General features: G+C 39.7%; 1 protein-coding gene across 1 annotated transcript in view; it reads left to right on the top strand.

Moving 5' to 3' along the window:
- Window positions 1–1,905: 1,905 nt before the first annotated feature.
- The window catches only part of ATP6V1E1 (ATPase H+ transporting V1 subunit E1), a 30,992-nt gene continuing 8,900 nt past the window's right edge, over window positions 1,906–23,997 (top strand). Inside the window, exons 1-4 of the mRNA XM_019465060.2 lie at window positions 1,906–2,061; window positions 7,575–7,640; window positions 9,507–9,616; window positions 9,992–10,058. Coding sequence (XP_019320605.1) covers window positions 2,029–2,061; window positions 7,575–7,640; window positions 9,507–9,616; window positions 9,992–10,058 — 276 coding nt within the window. The 5' untranslated portion in view covers window positions 1,906–2,028. The remainder of the gene's footprint in view (window positions 2,062–7,574; window positions 7,641–9,506; window positions 9,617–9,991; window positions 10,059–23,997) is intronic.

Raw genomic sequence — 23,997 nt, 5'->3', positions numbered from 1 at the left:
GTAGGGGCAGAGGGGTGGGGGAGGGGGACAAAAGATCTGAATCAGGCTCTGCACTGACAGCAGAGAGCCCAAAGCGGGGCTTAAACTCACGAATTGTGAGATCATGACTTGAGCCAAAGGCCAAAGTCAGAAGTTTAACCGACTGGGTCATCCAGGCACTCCTATAAAATTGTTTACAATTTAAGTTAGTTAGTGTATGTACGTATGTACATATGTGTTTGTTTGTTTATTCATTCATTCATTCATTCATTCATTCATTTAGGGCATGCGAGCCAGGGAGGGCAGAGAGGGAGAGAGAGAGAATCCGGGGCTCAACTCACAAACTGTATGATCATGACCTGAGCCGAAATCAAGAGTGGTATGCTTAACCAACTGAGCCACCCAGGTGCCCCTCAAAAGTTCTTGTCTTACAGTTGGGGGGAAAATGGGGCTTGAGGCAAACAAATCTGTGGAAATTTCTGCCCTAATTTTCTGAATAATTCCCTTTAAGAGGGTCTTGGGAATAATGTTGGAAAAGGCATAGGCTCATTCAGAATTCCAAATAAATCCTGTACATACTCCACCTTTAAGGAAGTGGAGAATAACTTTTCACTCCTTACGTGTGCACTTCACATAGTACTTCCTTCCCAAGATTACAGTATGGAAACGGAAAAACGTTTAACTTTAACGGAGAAAGCTGCCATGTGACCAAAGTAGGCATCAGCAATCAAAAATAGTATTTTTAAAAATTTTTAAATTTTGGGGGCACCTGGGTGGCTCAGTCGGTTGAGCGTCCGACTTCAGCTCAGCTCATGATCTCGCCGTCTGTGAGTTCGAGCCCCGCATTGGGCTCTGTGCCCACGGCTGGGAGCTGGAGCCTGCTTTGGATTCTGTGTCTCCCTCTCTCTCTGCCCCTCCCCCACTCATGCTCTGTTTCTGTCAAAAATAAACATTTAAAAAATTAAAAAAAATTTTTTTTAATTTTTATTTAAGTAATCTCTACACCCAGTGTGGGGCTTGAACTCACCACTCTGAGACCTCGAGTCACATGCTCCTCAGAGTGAGCCGGCCAGGCACCCCTCGAAAATCATATTGACAGCATGAATCCTAGGTATTATGTGATGAAATGGCACTTTACCCCTGTAATCTTCCAACCAAAACCACTGACCAATCATGAGAAAAATTCCAAGAGCCGTGCATCCTATAGTATACCTAATTAGTATCCCTCAAGGTTGTCAAGGTCATCAAAAAGGAAAAGTTGAGTTAACATTCACACCCAACAAATTTAGGAGACATAATTAAATGAAACACAGTATCCTGGATGGGATCCTGAAAAAGAATAAACGCACTAGGTTAAAACTAAAGAAATCCGAATAAATGATGGACTTGGGTCAATACATCAATATTGCTTAATTAATTGTAACAAATGTGCCATAGTAATGTAAGATGTTAATACAGTAACCAGTGTGTAAGGGGGAGAAAGATACACGAAAACCCTGCTTCATCTGCTTAATTTTTCTGTACATCTAAAGCTGTTCTAAAAATAAAATCCATTAATAAATAAAATATTGGTGAAATTTGCTTTCATTAAGGCCAAGAAAGCAAAATAATAAATTCTGATTTTGTGCTAAAAATGTAAACCTAAAAAAAATTCAAGGGCTATAAGGCTACAAAAACTCACATAATTCAACTAATTGCAAACACCAGAACTCCCATTCTCTCCCTGCTACCGAGGAAGAGGCTTTTGAAGAAAACAGCTCGTTAGTCACGAGCCAGTGACCAAAGGAACTGGCACTGAACCGAGAAGGGCTGCCCGCGCAGGCGCTCAGCCAGGGAAGGGCGGGGCCAGGGCGGGACTTCCCCGAACCAGCTTTTTTCCCACTGGCTGAGAAGGGTGGGAGTGTGCCGTCACCTGGCAGGAACCGGAAGCTGGAGTTATAAAGCAAAGGAAGCCGAAACCTGCGCCGGGTTTTCTTTTCCCCTTCCTTTTACCTCCCTGTTCTAATCGCGTTCCAGCCAGTGTCCCTCCGGCCTAGCAGCACTTTCGCTATGGCTCTCAGCGATGCTGACGTGCAAAAGCAGGTGAGGGCCTGCGGTTGGGTCTGGCGTAGTCGCAGCGTCGGTCCCAGGGTGACGGGCTGGAACCCGGCTCAGGGAGGACGCGGGCCTCGGGCAGCCCAGATGCCGAAGGAGGGGTCCCTTACCTCAAGTCCCCGGGGCTTAGTGGTCTGTCTGAGGGAGGGAGGTTTGACTCACAGTCTTATGTCTTCAGCTGGGGTTTCGCGTGCCGCCTCCTTGATGTGCTGCTGGCTTTTTGGCTCCCACCTCGGCATTCCCTATTTTCCCAGGGTACTCGCTGTGGTTGTTAGAGCAGAGAATTGAAAACAAGGGTTGAAATGCAAATTGAATGCAAGGATTAAAAACCTCTTTTTCGTTTGATTTTTAACCCCGGGAGAAGGGTTCACAGTAGGATAAAGTGCTGACGGGAGACCGCTGCTTCCAATGTTGTTTTGAGGTCATTCATTTTATGAACTGTTTATCTTCATCTTGGAAGAATCCCCTCTATCATAATGAATGGTTGCTCTCTCAGTAAGTGTGTACGTTAATATTTTGTAAATATTTATTAATCATAATGCAGAATTCCTCTCAACATTTATGAACTCCAGCGCCAATGTTTGGCATAAAGTAAGTAAGTCCAGGTCAGTGGAAAAAAATTATGGAAGTCGTGAACCTACATTATTTTTGCAAGTGTATAAACAGCCCTGGGAAACTTTAGGGGTTTTTTGTTTTTGTGTTTTTAAGGTGTCATGCCTTCGAGTTTGTGGGCATTGAGAAAGTTATAATTTGAAAGTCTCCCAGGATAATATATTGGCATTGATAGGCCTGTAAGTAACAGGAAAAAGTGGTTTCCATTTGCCCTGCATAGATACTTTGCAACCAGGGTCCTTGAATTTAGTAGTCATATTGCCAAAAGGTTTTTCAGAGAAAGAAGCTTAAGCCTGCACTTTAATCTTTACGTAGTTTAGAGAACTAAATCCATTTCTTTTTGAAGTACTAGGAAAATTCTCTGACTAAAGCTCACTCACTGCCTTATGAATCTTAAGTGACCAATAAAATATTTTTTCCTTTTCCTAGGAAATGACTCTGCATTTTAATCTAGTATGCACTAAGAATGGAGTGTTTCTTCATCAGTGGTCTTATGCTAATCATAAAGGGGAAATCGTGTAACAAAAATAGTGTCTATGGAGAAGATTAAGAAATCTTAACAATATTCTTACAAAATAATGGGGTTTTTAACATATAAACTGCTATTTCTGATTTTTACTATAGGAGAAACTTGGTGCAGTGGAAAAGTACAGTGCCTTCCATACCTTCTAGTAGTCACAATTACAGTGCTGATTCTCTTCTTCCACTTGTTCCTTCATCTTTTTCCTACCCTACTTATTGAAGAATAAGGCTTCCCCAGGAAAAATATATTATAAAGATAAAGTGGTATATTTCCTTAGACTGAAACTATTTGTTTTTTCTGTAAAATTGAAAGATGAAGAAATCTGTTCTCTGCCTCTCCACACTCTAAGATCCATAAGGGCAGTGTATTTTGTTCCCTGTATTCGCAGCAGTGAATAGGCCAGGCACCAAGCATGTAGTAAGTGTTTATAAATAGAGGATTCCCTGACGTCTTCCCTATTGTATTAAAATATTTATGTAGGGGTGCCTGGGTGGCTTAGGTGGTTGGGCATCCGACTTTGGCTCAGGTCATGATCTCACGGTTTGTGAGTTCGAGCCTGGCATCGGACTCTGTGCTGACAGCTGGGAGCCTGGAGCCTGCTTCAGATTCTGTGTCTCCTGTCTCTGCCCCTCTCCTGCTCTTACTCTGTCTCTCTATATCTCAAAAATAAATCTAAAAAAAATTTTATATATATTTGTTTTTATGTGGGGAGTATGGTTATTTCATTAAATTTTCGAAGGAATCTGACTTCAAAAAACTTAAAACCTAGTAGGGTTAGCAGGAAGAAGGAAAGTATTTTCTAAAGGCTCTGCCTTAGGGGCAGAGTTAAATGTCCTGAAGGGTTTCACTATTTCTCTTGTTGGAACTCCTGAAGACAGAATATGATCATGTTGGCTGTAAACAGGTTCTCTGACCTGGGTTAAAATGAGTGTGTTTTGCTCTAGGCTGTGCTGATCTAGTCAAATCTGGTAGCAGAGGGTCCACCATGAGTGATAAAGGCAGATAATGCAGGTTTGAATCAGAGTTCACCTCTACAGGCCCATGCCTTGTGGCATTTATAAACACCTGTTTTGATTACTGTATTTAAACTACTTTAAAATTCCAAACTGAGTTCAGTAAGGCTTCAAACTGAACTTGTGGAGATAAGATTCCTTACTGTGAACACACACACAAATCTGTGGGGGTTAATGCTTTTAGCAAGGTCACAGTTTTTCTATACAATGTACCTCTGGATTAGGTACTACAAATATTTCAAGGCCTGAGACTTCGTAAGTATTGTATTACCTATGAAATAGGCTCTGATTATCATACTTATTTTGGTTCCTTAAGCATAGGGTAGCTGCTAAGAATTTTGATAAAAAGGAAATCTTACCTTTTAAAACCATACTGTGTGTTTTCTTTAAGACTCTGATGGCATGAGCTTGTATTATTAATGCACTTTTTATTTTATATTATTTTTTTTATTAAAAAAAATTTTTTTTAACGTTTATTTATTTTTGAGACAGAGACAGAGCATGAACGGGGGAGGGTCAGAGAGAGAGGGAGACACAATATGAAACAGGCTCCAGGCTCTGAGCTGTCAGCACAGAGCCTGACGCGGGGCTTGAACTCACGAACCGCGAGATCGTGACCTGAGCCGAAGTCGGACGCTTAACCGACTGAGCCACCCAGGCACCCCTATTAATGCACTTTTTAAAAAATATATAAAACAAACTTACTCAGCCATTTTTAAGTGTACAGTCCAGTAGTGTTAAGTATGTTCACATTATTGTAAAACAAATCTTGACTCACTTTTGTACATCTGTGTGTACCTTAATTTTATGATATCTTTGTGGTATATGGAGAAGCTGGGAATTGTTTCCAGATTGTTAAACTCTAAAATGTACTGGGGGGGTGGCGGCGCATGGGTGGCTCAGTCGGTTAAGCATCCAGCTAAGGCTCAGATCATGATCTCATGATCTCATTCGAGCCCTGCATCAGGCTCTGCGCTGACAGCTCAGAGCCTGGAGCCTGCTTCGGGTTCTGTCTCTCTGTCTCTCTCTGTCTCTGTCTCTGTCTCTCTCTCTGCCCCTCCCCCACTCGCACTGTCTCTCCCTCTCAAAGATAAATAAACATTTAAAAAAATATAGGGGCGCCTGGGTGGCTCAGTCGGTTAAGCATCCGACTTCAGCTCAGGTCATGATCTCATGGTTCGTGAGTTCGAGCCCTGCGTTGGGCTCTGTGCTGACAGCTCAGAGCCTGGAGCCTGCTGCAGATTCTGTGTCTCCCTCTCTCTCTGCTCTTCCCCGTTTATGCTCTGTCTCTCTCCTTCAAAAATAAATAAAAACATTTAAAAAAAATTTTTAAGTAAAAAAATATATAAAAATAAAAAGTACTTGGGATATCTCAACAGGCTTAAAATACCCAGCAGGTTCTCATTCATTCACAAATGTTTATTGAGTACCCACTGTAGTGGCAGTTGTTCCCTTCTGGAGTTATGATGATATAAAAGACAAGATCTCAGTACTCATGGAGCTTACCTTAGATGCGAGAATTAATATTAACACAATGAATTAACCTAGAGGTTATTGATGTTTTTAAAATCAGCTTTTTTTTTAATTCATCATTTCTTTCAGATAGAGCCCCTATGAAATGAAACTACTAGTGAGTTTGATGAGCTGTGTTACTTGTATATTCCCTTGGGTGTATTTTACATCTTCACTGGAGACAATACTTCGTTTATGAGTCTAAATTGGATCAGTCACCCCAAGCCCCATTCAGAAGACTTCAGTGGACTTTATTCTCTGTAGCCAGAGCTCTAAAGCCCTTTAACAAGGACCTCACCTTATAGTTTAGTTGTGGATAGGGACAAGTAAGCAAGGAATTATGAATATGTATTTAGGTAGAGGAAGTGTGGAGTGCCCTAGATGCATGTAGGTGAGAAATTTAGAAAAGATTTCCCAAAGGCAGTTAAGCAAGCTGAATCCCAAGAAGTTAGCTAGATGAAGCAGGAGGAAGAGTATTCCAAGTGGAAGGAACAACATATTTGAAATCTCGGAAATGAAGGAGAGAGTGGTGAACTCAAGGAACAGAAAAACTGAAATAAGTTTAGTAGGATAGGAACCAAGAGTCTGAAGAGTGGCGAGTGGTGAAAGTTATTTTTCATATGATGCTGGCAAGGTAAGCATTGACCAGATCATGTACCTTCTAAAATTTTTGAGCTTGATCATAAAGAACGTTGGGGTGTGGGGGAATGTGATATGTGATGAGACCAACATTTTTTAAAGGATCTTTCTGGTTGCAGTGTAGAGTTGATGAAAGAGGGAACAGGGCTGGGGGCCAGTAGACAGATTTGGAAGCTGTGGTAATAATTCAGCTGAGAGATGGTGATAGCAAAGACTAGGATAGTGGCTAAGAAGATAGAGAGATGTGGACAAATAAAAGAACCATTGGAAGAGAGAATTGATTGGACTTGGTGGTTGATTGGATGTGAGGACTGAAGTACAAGGAAGAGTCAAAGTTGAATGTTGTACTAATCCTCCAGATAGAGATCAAAGTTGGGGGCAGGGAGTGGTTAACTGTTCATTAGTGAGTGTTTTGGATTTAGGTTGCTGTGAGTAGGATATCTAAAAAAGAGCAGTCTAGGAGGCAGAGGCACTGAAGGAGAACAAGGAAGTCAAAAGGAAGAGATTGTTTAAGAAGGGAGGATTGGTCAACATAACAAGAGATGCTGAAATGTCAATTAAGGTGAGGCCAAGATTTAAGGACTAGGAGATTATTGTCATTTTATGAGAGTAATTTCAGTGGACTGAAGGGGTAGAAGTGAATTAAAGTATGTTGAGAGTAGAAGGTAAGAAAGTTGAAAAAGTATGGGGCACCTGGCTGGCTCAGTCAGTAGAGCATGTGACTCTTGATCTCAGTGTTAGAAGTTCAAGTTCCATGTTGGGTATAGAGATTACTTAAAAATAAAAAATAAAAAAATCTTAAAAATAAAATCTTTTTTAAAAAGTTGAAAAAGTAAATCTAAATAGGTCTTTGATCCATTTTATTAGAGATGGAGAAGAGAAAAAGAGGGTCCTGGCCAAAAGGGGTATGAAGTAGAGGAGGGTATATATTTAGTCCACCCTCCCCCATAAACTCTAAGTTCTTTGAGAATAGGATAATGTTCTGTGATATTGAATATTGCATCTGGTCCATTTGCTAGAGCAAATTCCAGATTATAAGATATCTGAGACCAGAAATTATCTCATTTATCCTTGTATACAATGCGTGGCACATAATATGCATTCAATAATGATTGATTGTTGAATGAATCAGAAAAGATAGGTACATTTTCTTTTCTTGTTATACTCAAAAATAAAATAATCTTTTCATTTTTTTCTTACAGATTAAGCATATGATGGCTTTTATTGAACAGGAAGCCAATGAGAAAGCAGAAGAAATAGATGCAAAGGTGAGATTTCCTTTTCTAGGTTTAAGAAATTATCAAAATTTCGTATTGTTTTTGCTTTGGTAAGGAGTAATTTTACTAGTTGTTTAACAACATATCACATAGGACTGCTAAGAATATCTTTTCTTTTTTTTAAATATTTTTTTAATGTTTATTTTTGAGAGAGAGAGAACGTGAGCAGGGAAGAGGCAGAGAGAGAGGGGGACAGAGGATCCAAAGCAGGCTCTGTGTTGACAGCAGAGCCCGATGTCGTGATGCAAGACTCAATGTGAGGCTTGAACTCAGGAACCATGAGATCATGATTTGAGCCAAAGTTGGACACTTAACCAACTGAGCCACCCAGCCACTCCAAATAGCTCTTATCTTTAATATTAAAAAATAAATTTTCCTTTCTAAACATCCTGATTGTCAATAAGTGTCCTGAAATTTTATGGTAGGGAGTAGAAAAGTAATGGGTTAATTTTCTCATGGAATCTGGAAACTAGACATTTAGCATCTATGGGTAATTATGATAGCTGGTTAAGGAGGGTGTAGTATTGGGGTGCCTGGGTGGCTCAGTTGACTAAGGGTCTGACTTCGGCTCAGGTCATGATCTCACAGTTCATGGGTTTGAGCCCCATGTTGGGCTCTGTGCTGACAGCTGAGAGCCTGGAGCCTGCTTCAGATTCTGTGTCTCCCTCTCTCTGCCCCTCCCCTGCTCACACTCTGTCTCTCTCTTTCTCTCAAAAATAAATAAACATTAAAAAAAATTTTTTTTAAAGAGGTGTAGTATTTTTATGTTGTTATTTTGCTTTTTCATTAATTTGTGCTTGTTTTTTTCTTTTTAAGTTTTTTAAAAGTTTATTTATTTAGAGAGAGCACGTGGGAGGGGTGGAGAAATAGGGAGGAAAAGAGAATCCTAAACAGGGTCCACACTGTCAACACAGAGCCCAATTCGGGTCTCAAACTCAATGAACTGTGAGATAATAACCTGAGCCGAAACCAAGAGTTGGCCACTTAACTGACTGAGCCACCCAGGCACCCCTAATTTATAATTTTAAAACGACTGTTAGATTCATCTTATTTTTCTGATCAATGGAGGCAAGAATGCTGTTATAATTCTTTTATTTTTATAAGGGAGGACTAAAACTGAGATTACTTGACCAGATTCTTTAGGCAGTAACCCAGATCTTCTAAACTCCAAATTCTGTGTTCTTTTTATTAGCCCCCTAGTAAGCAAATGGATTAAATTTAGAATACATAATGATTTTTTTTTTTTTGTTTATTATTTTTGAGAGAGAGTGAGTGTGAGTTGGGGAGGTTCAGAGAGAGGCTGGGGTACAGAGGATGTTAAGTGGGCTCCACACAGATGGCAGAGAGCCTGATGCAGGGCTCAAACCCATGAACCACAAAATCATGACCTGAGCTTCTGGAAGTCAGATGCTCAACCAAGGCGCCCCAATGATTTTTTTCACATACGGAACCTTCTATCAATATATCCTTTATGACTTTGTGGGTAGGTACTATTATCCTTTTTCTTTTTCTTTTTTTTTAATTTTTAGTTTAAGTAGGCTCTACACCCAACGTGGGGCTTGAACTTAGGACCCTTAGATCAAGAGTGGCATGCTCTACCAACTGATCCAGCCAGGCACCGCTGGGTATGATTATTTTTTATCAGATTTTTAGTTTTCTGGTTCATCATTTATGATGAAAATCAATGGTTATCTCTTTTAAGTAAATTAGAAATAATTCTTGAAGACAAGTCATAATAAACTTCCTATGTTTGATATGGAAAACGATAATTATAAGCAAGTACCTCTGGTTACCAGCTGCTTAAAATAAAACTCCAGATCTGCTGTAATGAATTAATAATAATAAATTCCTTGGTAGGCAGAGGAAGAGTTCAACATTGAGAAAGGTCGTCTTGTGCAAACCCAAAGACTGAAGATTATGGAATACTATGAGAAGAAAGAAAAGCAGATTGAGCAGCAGAAGAAAATGTAAGTAGATCCTGGTCACAATATTAGCTAAGGAAGCTTTGAAAAGTCAGTGGGACAAAAGACAGAGCATGTGCTTTGGAGTCAGGGAGGTATGGGTTCAAGTCTTAACTGGACCAACTTACACTTTTCTCACCTTGGGCAAGTTGCTTAATTATTTTTCTTCCTTTGTGAAAATGGAAGCTTCACAGGATTATTGAAAAAAAAGTTGGAATAACTGATATAAAAGTGCTTCTTTATCTTTGAAAATAAGTTCATAGAAGCCACTCGAGTATATGCAAAGAGGAGTATTTGTGCGTATGCAGGAAGCTGTATATTTTTTCTACAGTTTCTATATTTTTATGCTGTACTGCTACTATTTTTCCATATCTTTTGCAGTCAGATGTCTAATTTGATGAATCAAGCAAGGCTCAAAGTCCTCAGAGCGAGAGATGACCTTATTACAGTGAGTAATTAGCCCCTATTATAAAATTGTAAAGTGTTTATTTACCTATTATAGAGAATGCACTAGTTAGCATTAGCTAATTAAGGAGGTGAATGATTTTTAGAAAACATTTGGTCAGCAAATCATTATACTAGGTATTGTAGTAAATACAAAGTGAATAAGATATTGCCATGTCTTCAAAGACCCTCTGATCTCACAGAGCATATAGACTCTTTTGGTTATACAACACATGATGGACGGACCATACAGTATATGAGGGTGATAGGGACGAATAAAATTAGTAAAATTATGGCCAAGAGTGCAAGGCTAAAAGAGCTTCACCTATTTTCAGTAGAAGCTATTGAAGTTTTTATTTTATTTTACGAGAATTATCATAAATAGGGTTCATGGTATGAGTATGTAGGCTAAATTTAAGAGGGAAGAGGTTAGGAGCACCGGGGTGGCTCAGTCAATTAAGCATTTGACTTCAGGTGAGGTCATGATCTCACAGTCTGTGAGTTTGAGCCCTGTGTTGGGCTCTGTGCTGACAGCTCAGAGCCTGGAGCCTGCTTCCGATTCTGTGTCTCCCTCTCTTTTTGCCCCTCCCCCACTCACACTCTGTCTCAAAAATGAATAAATGTTAAAAAAAATAAGAGGGAAGAGGTTACACACAAGATAACCATTTGGGAAGTATTGTCATCTGAGGAAGAAGGCGGAAACCTACTGAAACATACCATTTAGTTGAGAAAGTTTAAAGGTATTTGAATTAGGGACTCTTGACTGGCTCAGTCATTAGAGCATGTGAGTCTTGATCTCAGGGTTGTGAGTTTGAGCCTCACATTGTGTGTAGTGTTTACTGAAAAAAAATATTCATATTGAGATATTCAAATTATATTTCAGGAACCAACAAGGATGCCTGCTGTTTCCACTGTTCTTCATTGTGGTGGAGGCCTTAGATTCCTTTAAGGTGGAGAAATAGGAATTATACACAAATTAGGAAGGAATAATTTTTTTTGCAGATATGATTGCCTATAAAAAAACATAACATCTGAAAAACTGTAAGAACTAGTGATTAGTTCAAAGTGGTGACTGGCTATAAAGAGAGTATAAAAAATGAATAGTTTTTCTATATACCAACAATAACCAACTAGCAAGTAAAATAAAAAGTAGATTCCTTTGTAGTGGTTACAAAAACTACGGATAAATGGTTACAAAAACTATGGATAAATGCTATTGAATAAGCCAGCATTCATATGAAAAAGCTATAAAACTAAAAATATAAAATTTGAATAAATGGCAAACATACCTTTCTTTGGTTTGTTTGAGAGAGTGTGTCTGTTCATGCAAGCAGGGGAGGAGCAGAAGGAGAGAGAGAATCCCAAGCAGGCTCCAGGCCCATCACAGAGCCTGATGTGGGGGCTCAATCTCATGATCCTGAGATCATGACCTGTGCTGAAATCAAGAGTTGGATGCCTAAGTGACTGAGCCACCCAGGTGCCCTAAAAACATACCACTTTCTTAGAAGATTAAAGAAACACAAACGAATATAAGTGTGTCAGTGTTGACGCATTTTGCAGGAAGACTTTCCAGACATTGACTACTGACTAACTCCTCTTCTTCTTCCAAGTTCAGTGCTAAATACTGAATTTCAGATCTGGTTAACTAGGAGAATGGTGATTGTGTTAATGAAATGGGAAGTTAGGAGGGCAAGCTCTTTTTTTTTTTTTTTTTTTTTGAGAGAGAGCGAGTGTGCACACACAAGTGGGGGAGGGGCAGAGAGGGAGAAAGAGACACAATCTGAAGCAGGCTCCAGGCTCTAGCTGTCAGTGCAGAAGCCAACCTGGGGCTCCAACTCACAAACTGTGAGATCATGACCTGAGCCGAAGTTGGATGCTTAACCGACTGGGCCACGCAGGTGCTCCTGGAGGGCAAGGTCTTTTAAGAATAGCTAGCTTAAAACAAACAAACAAAAAACAAAACAAAACAAAAAAAAAGAATAGCTAGCTTACTTTTGGACATACTTTAAGGGGCCAAGAAATCTCCAGTTGGATGTGTCTGTCAGGATGTTAAGTGAGGGGCTGAAGTTCAGGACAACAGAGATTGCTTATTAACATAACCTTCATAGCACTTCAAATGTGAATGCTTTTAAATTCTAGGAATATGGGAAAATAGGGAATGTGTTGCTAAATTATCTTGTTACATGGGAATGAATAGTTCATACTCTGTAAAATATAAAAGGAGGACTAGACAGCTTTTTGTGGAAATGTTGACTGCAAAATGTTAACACCTGAGGGTAGTTGTTACCTAGTGTCTTCACTAAAGTGTTGAGTTTCAGTAACCAGTGGTTGATTTCTTTCCACAGGATTCAGATTTCTTTAGCAACCAGAATTGATTGACCTAGTTTATACACTTCTCTTAAAATAATAGTATGTGCTTAGGGAAGGTAGTTTGTTGTAAAAGAACTTGGGCTTACAAGTCTTTCAGCTTTGCCATATTAGTTTGAGTAAATTATTATTTCTGACCCTCAATTTCCTCTTCGGTATGTATTAATTATGGTGCTTGGTTCAGAGGGCTGGGTTTTTCTCTTTTTTATTTTAATTTTTTTTAAGGTTTGTTTATTTTTGAGAGAGAGAGCGAGAGAGACAGAGCATGAGTGGCCAAGGGACAGAGAGAGAGGGAGACACAGAATCCGAAGCAGGCTCCAGGCTTGAGCTGTCAGCACAGAGCTTGACATGGGGCTCGAACTCCCAAACTGTGAGATCATGACTTAAACCAAAGTCAGACACTAACTGACTGAGCCACCCAGGTGCCTCTGGGTTTTTCTCTTTTTAAAAATAATTTTTAAACTGTTTAAAAGTAAAATTTATTTTGGGGTACCTGGCTGACTCAGTTGGTAGAGCATGCAACTTTTGATCTTGGGGTCGTGAGTTCAAGCCCCAAGTTAGGTGTGGAGCCTACTTTAAAAAAATAAAGGGGCATGTGGGTGGCTCAGTTGGTTCAGTGTCCAACTTTTGATAACGGCTCAGGTCGTGATCTCGTGGTTTGTGAGATCGAGCCCCATGTCAGGTTGTGCACTGACAGCATGGAGCCTGCTTGGGATTCTCTCTCTCCCTCTCTCTTTGCCCCTCCCCCACTTATTCTATCTCTCTTAAAGTAAATAAACTTCAAAATTAAGTATTTAAAACATCAAATTTATTTTTACGTAGTGTTACATGCACATTAAAAATTTAAAGAATCGGATACCAGGGTAGCTTGGTTGAGCATCTGACTTTTGGTTTTGGCTTGGGTAATGATCCCAGGGTTGTGGGATCAAGTCCTGAGTTGGGCTCTTTACTAAATGTGGAGACTGGTTGAGATTCTCTCTCTCTCTCTCTCTCTCTCTCTCTCTCTCTCTCCCCCCCCCCCCTCCCTCTCTCCCTCTCTCCCTCTCCCTCCCTCCCTCTCTCCCTCTCCCTCCCTTCTTCTCCCCCCCTCCCTCCCTCCCTCCCTCTCCCCCCCTCTCCCCCCCTCTCTCTCCCTCTCCCTCCCTCTCCCCCCCCTCTCCCTCTCCCTCCCTCTCCCCCCCTCTCTCTCCCTCTCCCTCCCTCTCTCCCTCTCCCTCCCTCTCCCTCCCTCTCCCTCCCTCTCCCTCCCTCTCCCTCCCTCCCCCTCCCTCCCCCTCCCTCCCCCTCCCTCCCCCTCCCTCCCCCTCTCTCCCCCTCTCTCCCCCTCTCTCCCCTCCTCTGTCTTACATATGTGCACTCTCTCTACTCTAAAATAAAAATTTAAAAAAATTTAAGGAATCAAATCCATAAGGTTTATACCAACAAATATCAGTGTCTTGGCCCAGTTGAAACACAGGGTTCTTAGGCTCTTATAAGGATCAAATGCAAGAATGCATTTAAATACTCTAGCTTAACACTTGGCATATAGTATTTGTTTAAGAAGTATTACTTCACTTTCCCCACCTCATCTCCTCCTGTGGTGACCCTTCTCTTAATTGGTCTGCATAGTTGAAATATTCTCCCAGCTGTTTGGTGCCAGTGCTCAGAAAGCCCTGAACTATTTAAGTTGCTACATCTTTGATATATGCCTGGAGTCAAAAATGACAACTGTGTCAGCTACTGTGTAGATGCTGTTATTTGTATAGTCAAGAGTTTAGAGACCTGTAACTTAAAATATCTCAGTAGCAGGCCTCAATATGAGTGCCAAGGGTTATAGCATGTATTGTTTTTTTTAATTAAAAAAAAATTGTACTCTTATTTTTATTTATTTAGTTTTTATTTTTAAGTGGTTTTTAAAAATTCACTTATTTTTGAGAGAGGGTGCGAGTGAGCAAGGGGCAGAGAGGGAGGGTGAGAGAGAATTCCACTCAGACTCTGCACTATTCGAAGTGGGCCTGGAGCTCATCTGATGCAGAGCTTGAACTCACTGAGATCATGACCTGAGCCAAAGTCGGCTGCTTAACCGCCTAAGCCACCCAGGCACCCCATTAATATCTAAAATTTAGATTAATCATTTATTATCAAATATTTGAATTCTTACTAGGTGCAAGCACGATTCTAATTACTAGAGATATAATAAAATTTAGCTCCTGCTTTTGTGGAATTTAATATCCTAGTATGCTATGTATGAGTTGTGGTTTTAAGTTGGTTTTTTTTTTTTTTTTTTTTTTTTTTTGAGAGAGAGAGCTGGAGGGGCAGAGAGAAAGAATCCTGAGCAGGTTCCGCACTGTCACTGCAGCCCAACATGGGGCTCGAACTCACAAACCTTGAGATCATGACCTGAGCAAAAATCAAGAGTCTGATGCTTAAACAACTGAACCACCCAGGCACCCTCAAAATTTTATTTTTATTTTTATTTTTTTTAATTTTTTTTAATGTTTATTTATTTTTGAGACAGAGAGAGACAGAGTGCAAGTGGGGGAGGGGCAGAGAGGAGACACAGAATCTGAAACAGGCTCCAGGCTCTGAGCTGTCAGCACAGAGCCCGATGTGGGGCTCGAACCCACGGACCGCGAGATCATGACCTGAGCCGAAGTCGGACACTCAACTGACTGAGCCACCCAGGCGCCCCCAAAATTTTATTTTTAAGTAATTTCTACACGCATTGTGGAGATTCGAACCCATAGCCCTGAGATCAAGAGTTGCACACTGCACTGACTAAGCCAGCCAGGCGTCCTGAGAGGTTGGAACTTCTATGTGGACAGCACACTGGTTCCAGGTGGAGCTGAAGGAATGGATGAGATCACCAAGGTTGTGGATGTCGAATTATAGGGCCAAGTAAACAAACTGAGAAGCATCTTTTTTTTTTTTTTTTTTTTTTTTAAGTAGGTAAGCTCTGCACTCAACGTGGGGCTTAAACTCATGACCCCAAGATCAAGAGTTGCATACTCTACCAACTGAGCTAGCCAGGTACCCCCAAGAAGCATCATATTTAATAGGCAGGAAGATAAGGGATTGCTAAGGAAACATGAAGAAAAAAGCAGTCGTGTTGGAGAAGAATAAGAAGCTAAGGGAACAGAAAACTTGAACAAAATGAGAATCTAAAATAGCAGCTAATGCTTCTAAGAATCAGAGTAGGTAGAGCACAGATTTGGCATTCAAGGTGTCATTTCTGACTTTTGCCAGAGCACTTTCATTGGATTAATGAAGGCAGAAAGCCAGACTGTAATGGCCTGAAAAGTGTGTGGTGTAAGTGTGTGGCGAGGAACTGGAGGCATGTGCATGGCTTCCTAAGGAGCAGGGCTGTGGGAGCTGCTGGTGCATTGATCTCAGATACAAAGTTACAAGTATTCTATAGCATGCAACTTGAGTTCAGTGTACAGCTGAGCTTTTATTTTTTTAATTTATAGTGAGAATTTTGTGAAAATAAACATTTCTATAATTTTAGTTCTAAAGACGTGTTTCCTTAGCCCTTTGCCAAGTCTAACTTCTTACCATCAAGTAATTTACAGTTTAGCAAACACAGTAAGAGGCCTAGAGGGCTGAGGAAACAGAGCAGACAGGGTTACATATTCATCAAAGCATACATACCTGCTTTAAATGGATTTCGCTGTTTGAAAACATTTTATTTCTAGTAGTTATTTTCTCTGATGTTTATCCTTTTTCCTTGCCTGCCCTGATGTTTAAGAGCACAAGCTTTGGAATTCCTGTGAGATTTGAATTTCTGTTTCCCGGTATCAGCTTTTCGGTGGGCAAATATTTTAAGCACTTTGAACCTTCTGTTTCCTATAAAACAGTCAGGTTTAAGAGGGCAGTTAGGTTAGAGGCAGTCAGGTTCAAGTGGGCAGATATGTCCTTCCAAAATACTGATAATAAAATGTAAACTGACATGTGAACTGCAGTAATTTACACATCTCTCCTTCGAAAAGCTGCTTGGGGAGCCAGATGATAATCAGAAGGTTGGAATTTATTTATTTTTTAAATGTTTATTTATTTTGAGAGAGAGAGAGAATCCCAAGCGGGCTCCGTACTTTCAGTGCAGAGCCTGATGTGGGGCTCCATCTCACAAACTGTGAGCCAATATCAAGAGTTGGACACTTAACCAACTGAGCCACCCAGGTGCCCCAGAAAGTTTGAATTTAGTATCAAAGAGTGTCACTAAGATATTAGTGGTTTGTACCATTGTTGATCATAATTTGCCTCTTTCACCTATGATGACATATCTTTTAAGTTATGGGAATACTCAAGGGACAGTATAATTTATGTCAGTCAGGTTTCAGCCTTCTTAGCTAGAGTTTGGGTTTATTCTGGCTTCCCTGCCTCCTTGATTGCAGTTTTAGATGGTGTTAAAAGTCCTCACTTAACCTATTTCCAGATTTTTCATAGTGGGCTACTTTTACAGATGGCTGGTATTGCTCTTTACAAGTCGTCTTTATTTAATTTTATTCTCTTACAGCAAACCTATCTCCATACTCCACTCCTCTTTGCTTGACCATAGTTGATTGGTCAATTCCAGCCCAGAGAAAAATGCTTGAGGGATTCCACGATGAGGAGGGGCTACAGTTTCTTTCAGCCAAATGTCTTACAGAGTATATGCTTTAAATCCTTGTGCTCATAAGCTTCCTAGATTGTGCGAAGCCTTAAATGACTTCTTAACCAGACTGTTCGGATTGAAGTGATAATACTTCTCGGGTTTAGGTTGTTCTGATGGACACTTAAAATTAGAGGTTGAGGGGCGCCTGGGTGGCTCAGTCGGTTAAGCATCAGATGTCAGCTCAGGTCATGATCTCACAGTCTGTGAGTTCGAGCCCCACATCAGGCTCTGTGCTGACAGCTTAGAGCCTGGAGCCTGCTTCAGATGCTGTGTCTCCCTCTCTCTCTGCCTCTCCCCTGCTCATGTTCTGTCTCTCTCTGTCTCAAAAATAAATAAAAACATTAAAAATAAGTTAAAAAATTAAAGGTTGATTTTTGAGCACCTCTTAATAGTTTCACTATGTTTACATAGAAATTTTAATTCTAAAAAAAAAAAGGAAGAAATTTTAATTGTTTTGTCAGGGCATCATATTCCACCCAGTTTCTTTAACCCCCCCCACCAACCCCTCATAAATTGATCCACCTTTTTCTTTCTTTTTTTTTTTTTTCTCTTTTTAAATCTGTGCTCTTCCTCCTTTGAACTTAAAGAATGTTTTTCACATTACTGCTGTCATCATGTGTTTCAGTGTCTGGACTAACTCAAAATTATAACCTTGTCTTCAGACTCCAGGTCTTTGTGAGGAGATGGATTACTGTTTAAATATTTCTTGCTCTGAGGGTTTAGTCTGCTTTGTGTAGAATATATTTGAAATTGACTGTTGCTGTGGGGGAGATTTTGAGGGTTTACTTTCTCTTGAGCCCTCAGGGACTAGAAAAGTCATTTTTGTTGGTTATTTTATTTGGCTTTGTTTTTTGTTTTTGTTTTTATTTGATTTTTGGTTTCAGGAGAATTTAGTGATTCATCACTTACATATAACACCCAGTGCTCATCACAAGTGCCCTCCTTAATACCCATCACCCATTTAACCCATCCCCCTGCCCACTTCCCTCCATCAGCCCTCAGTTTGTTCACTAAACTAAGAATCTCTTATGGAGGGACTAGAAAAATCTTAAAAGCTAATCACACTCAGTGTATTGAAAAGGGTAATAGTCTTACAGTTTCTTTAGTAGATTCCTTTATTAGTGGTTATCCATAGAAATACCTCTGTCAGATAAATGCTTTAAAGCAAAAGCTAGCTGATGTTCTGTAACAAATGGAAATAAAGCCAATCTGATACAACCACTGAGATAATACCACCATGGGGAAAATGTGAAAAAGAAAGTGACTATCGTCTAATAATTACATACTTAGAAGAAGAAGGAAAAGGATTGTCCTTTTTGACATTTTGTTGTTAACTTTTCTTTTTTTAAGATTTTATTTTTAATCTGTATACCCAATGTGGGGTTCAAAGTCACAACCTTAGATCAAGAGTTGCATGTTTCACTGATTGAGTCAGCTGGGTGCCCTTGTTAATTTAAATGTTATTTGTTTTTCATCATTAAAACAAAATAGGGGGGCACCTGGGTGGCTCAGTCAGTTAAGCGTCTGACTCTTGACTTCAGCTCGGGTCATGAGCTCATGGTTTGTGAGTTCAAGCCCCACACTGGGCTCTGCGCTGATAGTGCAGAACCTGCTTGGGATTCTCTCTCTCCCCCTTTCTCTGCTCCTCCCATGTACTCTCTCTCTCTCAAAATAAATTTTAAAAAATAAACTTAAACAACAACAACAACAACAAAACAGCCAAAATGGGAGCTTACTGAATGGGAGAAGATATTTGCAAGTAATACATTCAATAAAGGGTAAATATGAAAACATATATAAACAACTTCTACACCTAAACACCACACCACCTCCCTGAAACAATCTGGCTAAAAAGTGGGTGGAGGACCTAAATAGACATTTTTAAAATGGTGTTCGATATCAGTAGTCATCAGGGGAATGTAAATCAAAACCACAGTATCAGCTCATACCTTTCAGAATGGCTACTGTCAAAAAGATAAGGGGCGCCTGGCTGGCTCAGTCGGTTGGGCGTCCGACTTCGGCTCAGGTCATGATCTCCCGGTTCGTGAGTTTGAGCCCCGCATCGGGCTCTGTGCTGGCAGCTCAGAGCCTGGAGCCTGTTTCAGATTCTGTGTCTCCCTCTCTCTGACCCTCCCCCGTTCATGCTCTGTCTCTCTCTGTCTCAAAAATGAATAAACGTTAAAAAAAAAAAAAAAGATAAGAAATAAGTGTTGGCAAGGGTGTGGAGAAAAGGGAACCTTCATGCACTGTTGGTAGGAGTGTAGACTGGTGCAGCCATTCTGGAAAACAGTATGGAGGTTCCTCAAAAAATTAAAAATAGAAATACCATATGATCCAGGGATGCCTGGCTGGCTCAGTTGGTAGAGCATGTGACTTCTGATCTCAGTGTCATGAGTTCAAGCCCCTTATCGGGTGTAGAGATTAAAAAATAATAAAAATATCTTTTTAAAAGGAGAAATACCATATGATCCAGTAATTCTCCTACAGGGTATTTACCCTGTAAATGGAAACACTAATCAAAGAAAATGGAAACAAAGAAAATGGAAACACTAATCAAAAAGATATATGCAGCCCTACTATAGCATTATTTACAATAGCCAAGACAAATGTCCCAAATGTCCATTGATAGATGAATAAAGAAGGGGGTATATATACACAATGGAATATTACTCAACCATAAAGAGAGAAATCTTAACTATTTGTGACAACGTAGATGGATAAAAGACTGTTGTGCCAAGTGAAATGAGTCTGAGAAAGACAGGCACCATATGATTCTGCTTATATGTGGAATTTGAAAAACAAGTGAACAAACAGACTCAGATACAGAGAACAAACTGGTGGTTGCTAGAAGGGAGGGTGTTGGGTGAGGTGAAGGGGATTAAGAGGTACAGATAAAAGTCAAGTCATGGAGATGAAAAGTACAGCGTAGGAAATATAGTCAATAATGTAATGTCATAAGGTAACAGATGGTGACTTACGGTGGTGAACACTGAGTAGTGGGTAGAATTGTCCAGTTACTAGGTAGCACACCTGAAAGGAATATAACATTGTATGTCAACTGTACTTCAGTAACAAAAAAAAGTACTTGATTTTGCTTAGGTAAATTTAGCAAAGCATGCCTGTTAACTTGTTTCAGGCTTCAAACTATACTATTTTGCTGTTACTTGGGCCCATCTCTCAATAGGGCCTTGTTGGGAAAGGACTCCTACTTTGGGTCATAAGCAGGGAAACAGTAAAAGAACTTTCTATCCTTTTCTGATTTATTAACAAACTAGAATCTTGCAAACTCCTCTGAGAATTTTAACTACTTTTTCAGTTTTGTGGAGAATGTAATAAAAGAGTGATTTTTTTTTCTTTTAGGGAAAAAAACTTAATTAGTATATTAAAACTGCATTTTAAAGTTTAAAACAATTATAATACTCCTATCTTCCATTTAACAAGTGGTATAATCTAGTTAAAATATAATTATGCTGGGGTTCCTGAGTGGCTCAGGCGGTTGAGCATCTGATTCTTGGTTTTAGCTCAGGTCATGATCTCACATTTTAGGGGGTCGAGCCCCGCCTCTGGCTCTGTGCTGACAGAAGACTGCTTGGGATTTTTCTCTCCCTCTCTCTACTCCTCCCCCATGTGTGTGAGCACGTCTCTCTCTCTCTCTCTCTCTCTCTCTCTCTCTCTCTCTCTCTCTCTGTCTCTCTCAAAATAAATAAACTTAAAAAATATATATATATGATAATTAAAAGTGGGGGCGCCTGGGTGGCTCAGTCAATTAACTGTCTGACTTCGGCTCAGGTCATGATCTCATGGTTTGTGAGTTCAAGCCCTGTATTGGGCACCAGGCTAACAGTGTAGAGCCTGCTTGGGATTCTTTCTCTCTGCCCTTCCCACTTGCATTCTCTCTGTCTTTCTCTCTCTCTCAAAATTAATAATTTTTAAAAATATAAGTCGGGCACCTAGGTGGTTCAGTTGGTTAAGCATCCAACTTTGGCTCAGGTCATGATCTCGCAATTCACGAGTTCAAGCCCTATGTTGGGCTCTGTGCTGACAGCTCAGAGCCTGGAGCCTGCTTCAGATTCTGTGTCTTCCTCTCTGCCCCTTTCCTGCTCACACTCTGTCTCTCTCAAAAATAAACATTAAAATATGTGTATGTGTATATATATATATATACATATATACGTATGTATATATGTATGTATGCGTATATATGTGTATATATACATACACACATGTCTATATGTATGTATGTGTATACATGTATGTACACATGTATATATGTGTATATCCATACATATACACATATGTATACATATATACGTACATACATATAGACATGTGTATATATGTGTGTATATACACATATACATATATATACATATATATGTAAATATATATATACACACATATACACACATACACAGTTATAAGTGAAAAGTATGAATCATTCACCAGTGAATGGCATTTGGTCATGTTTGGTTTGGGGACAGAGTATATATTGTAACATAGACTGAAATACAAGAATAGGTAAACTATGTTCATGTTAAAAGTTTCTAAAGGAGACAAACTGCAGTCATCACTTGATGTTTGGAATCCTTGCATTTTGGATCAACCCATTTATTTTCATAATTTGGGGAGGAAAGCGCTCTAGTAACAACATAAGAGCATTTGGGCAGCTTTTTAACAAGCATTTCTTTGCAAATAACTCACTGTACGTGTGGTTAGTCTTTGTTTTCAGATAAACAAAGTCAGCTTGGATATACTACCACTGTATTTTTGTTTTCCCTTAGTTCTGGATGTTCTAGAGACATTGTAATCAGTATAAGGTTTTTTGTACAGATGTTGAATTCAGTGAAGATAATCTTAAGGTGTATGATAATATGTGAATTAGAATTTTTTTCAACTATTTTATTTGCTTTTGAAAAAGAAATTTTAAGCAGTTCGCATTATAAACTCTAATGACATGGATTCTCAGAACACCTTCATGAAATTTTTGGGGGTGTCCAGCCACAAATTAGAAATCTTCTACAGTGAGGCACCTGAATGGCTTGACCGTTCGACTTTGGTTCAGGTCATGATCTCATGGCTCGTGAGTTCGAGCTCCACGTCAGGCTCTGTGCCGACAGCTCAGAACCTGGAGCCTGCTTCAGATTCTGTGTCTCCTTCTCGCTATGCCCCTCCTCTGCTCACGCTATCTCTCTCAAAAATAAACATTAAAAAAACAAAAAGAAGAAATCTTCAGAAACCAATTTTGTACTGTATATTGACTAAAATGAAAAAAAATCTTCCACAGTAGTGCATGCTCGTATTGTTTAGTTTTTCATTTGTTAGTATGTTAGAAACAGTCTTCATATGAAAGCATGTATGTGTTTGAACTTTGATTAGTTGTCTGTCAAAATTGACTGAAAATTGCTTGCAAAGTTAGTCTGTACAGGTGAAGGGCCACCATTCTTCTTCTTAAAAAAAAATTTTTTTTTAACATTTATTCATTTTTGAGAGACAGAGCACCAGCAGGGAAGGAACAGAAAGAGAGGGAGACACAGGATCTGAAGCAGGCTCCAGGCTCTGAGCTGTCAGCACAGAGCCCGACGCGGGAGGCTCGAGCCCATGAACCGTGAGCTCATGAGCCACGCCAGTCTTCTGAGAAGACACCTAACCAACTGAGCCACCCAGGCTCATACCATGATAAGATTGAAGTGGTGCTATTGAAGTCTTTGAATTTATTTTACTTTCTATTAAAAGCTTTTTTTAAATTGGCACTAAAGTGAATACTTCTGATTTTTTTTTTAAATAAATCTTGGTGTATTTGCACTTAGTGAATGTCAAATGAAAGAAATGTTTGCTTGAAATTAGATGTGTGATTTGAATGTTAGACCGAATGCCCTCACCTAGGCGCCCATTGTGGAGCAAGAGCTCACTGCAGGTGTCCTGCATGGCAGGGGTTCTCAGAGGGGTAGGGATGAAGGGTGACTCTCAGAACAAAGGGCTTTTCAACATAGAGGGTCACTTCCTCCCCTCCACCCTCTCTCCCCAAACTCTGGTCTCTAGGTGAGCATGTGTCTCTCCTTCCTCCTTAAAACACCAAAAAACATAACTTTCCAAGGATTATACTAACTAAAATAGACTGTGTTGGAGAATTTAAGAGGCATTATCTCTGCCTTTTAAAAGACGAGACTCCGTTTTTTGCCAGTAAGCCAATAAATGCTTGTTACTTAATGAATGATTTCCAATGTGTTCTCTTTGTTATGTTTCCTAATAATCCCTTTTAATTTTTATTTTAGTTACTTTTATTATAGAAGTCAATGTTTATTATAGAAAATACAGGGGCACCTGGGTGGCTCAGTTAGTTAAGCATCCGACTCTTGGTTTCAGCTCAGGTCATGATCTCATGGTTTGTGAATTCAAGCCCCTCAATGGGCTCTGTATTGACAGTGTGGAGCCTGCTTAGGATTCTCTCTCTGTCCCTCTCTCTCTGCCCCTCCTCTGCTCTTTCTCTCTCTGTCTCTCAAAAATAAGTAAATAAAAACTTAGAAAATACAAACTAGCATAAAGAACATTGAAATCATTGGTGGGTGAGGGGATGGGTTAAGTAGGTGATAGGAATTAAGGAGGGCACTTCTGATGAGCACCAGGTGTTATACGGACATGTTGAATCACTATATTGTACACCTGAAACTTATTATACTGTATGTTAACTAACTGGAATTTAAATAAACACTTAAAAAAGAAAATTGAAATCATTGCTAACCTAGCCTCCCAGAGGTAAACATTGTTGACGCTTTGCTATCTATCCAGATATTATTTGTGTTTTTCCTAATAAAAAATATAATCCTATTGCACAATTGTCCTAATAGCTTGCTTTTAAAATATTTACCATGTAGCTCTTCCTATGTTAGTTTTGTAGATTTCTGAATTGATTGATAATCTGGGCTATTCTGCTTGATTGTGAACT

This window comes from Panthera pardus, unplaced genomic scaffold (assembly GCF_024362965.1).
Source record: "Panthera pardus isolate Hobbes unplaced genomic scaffold, ASM2436296v1 HiC_scaffold_6, whole genome shotgun sequence".
In the NCBI taxonomy this organism is placed as follows: Eukaryota; Metazoa; Chordata; class Mammalia; order Carnivora; family Felidae; genus Panthera; species Panthera pardus.
The sequence above is the reverse complement of the archived record's forward strand: the minus strand, read 5'-3'. Positions and strand labels throughout refer to the sequence as shown.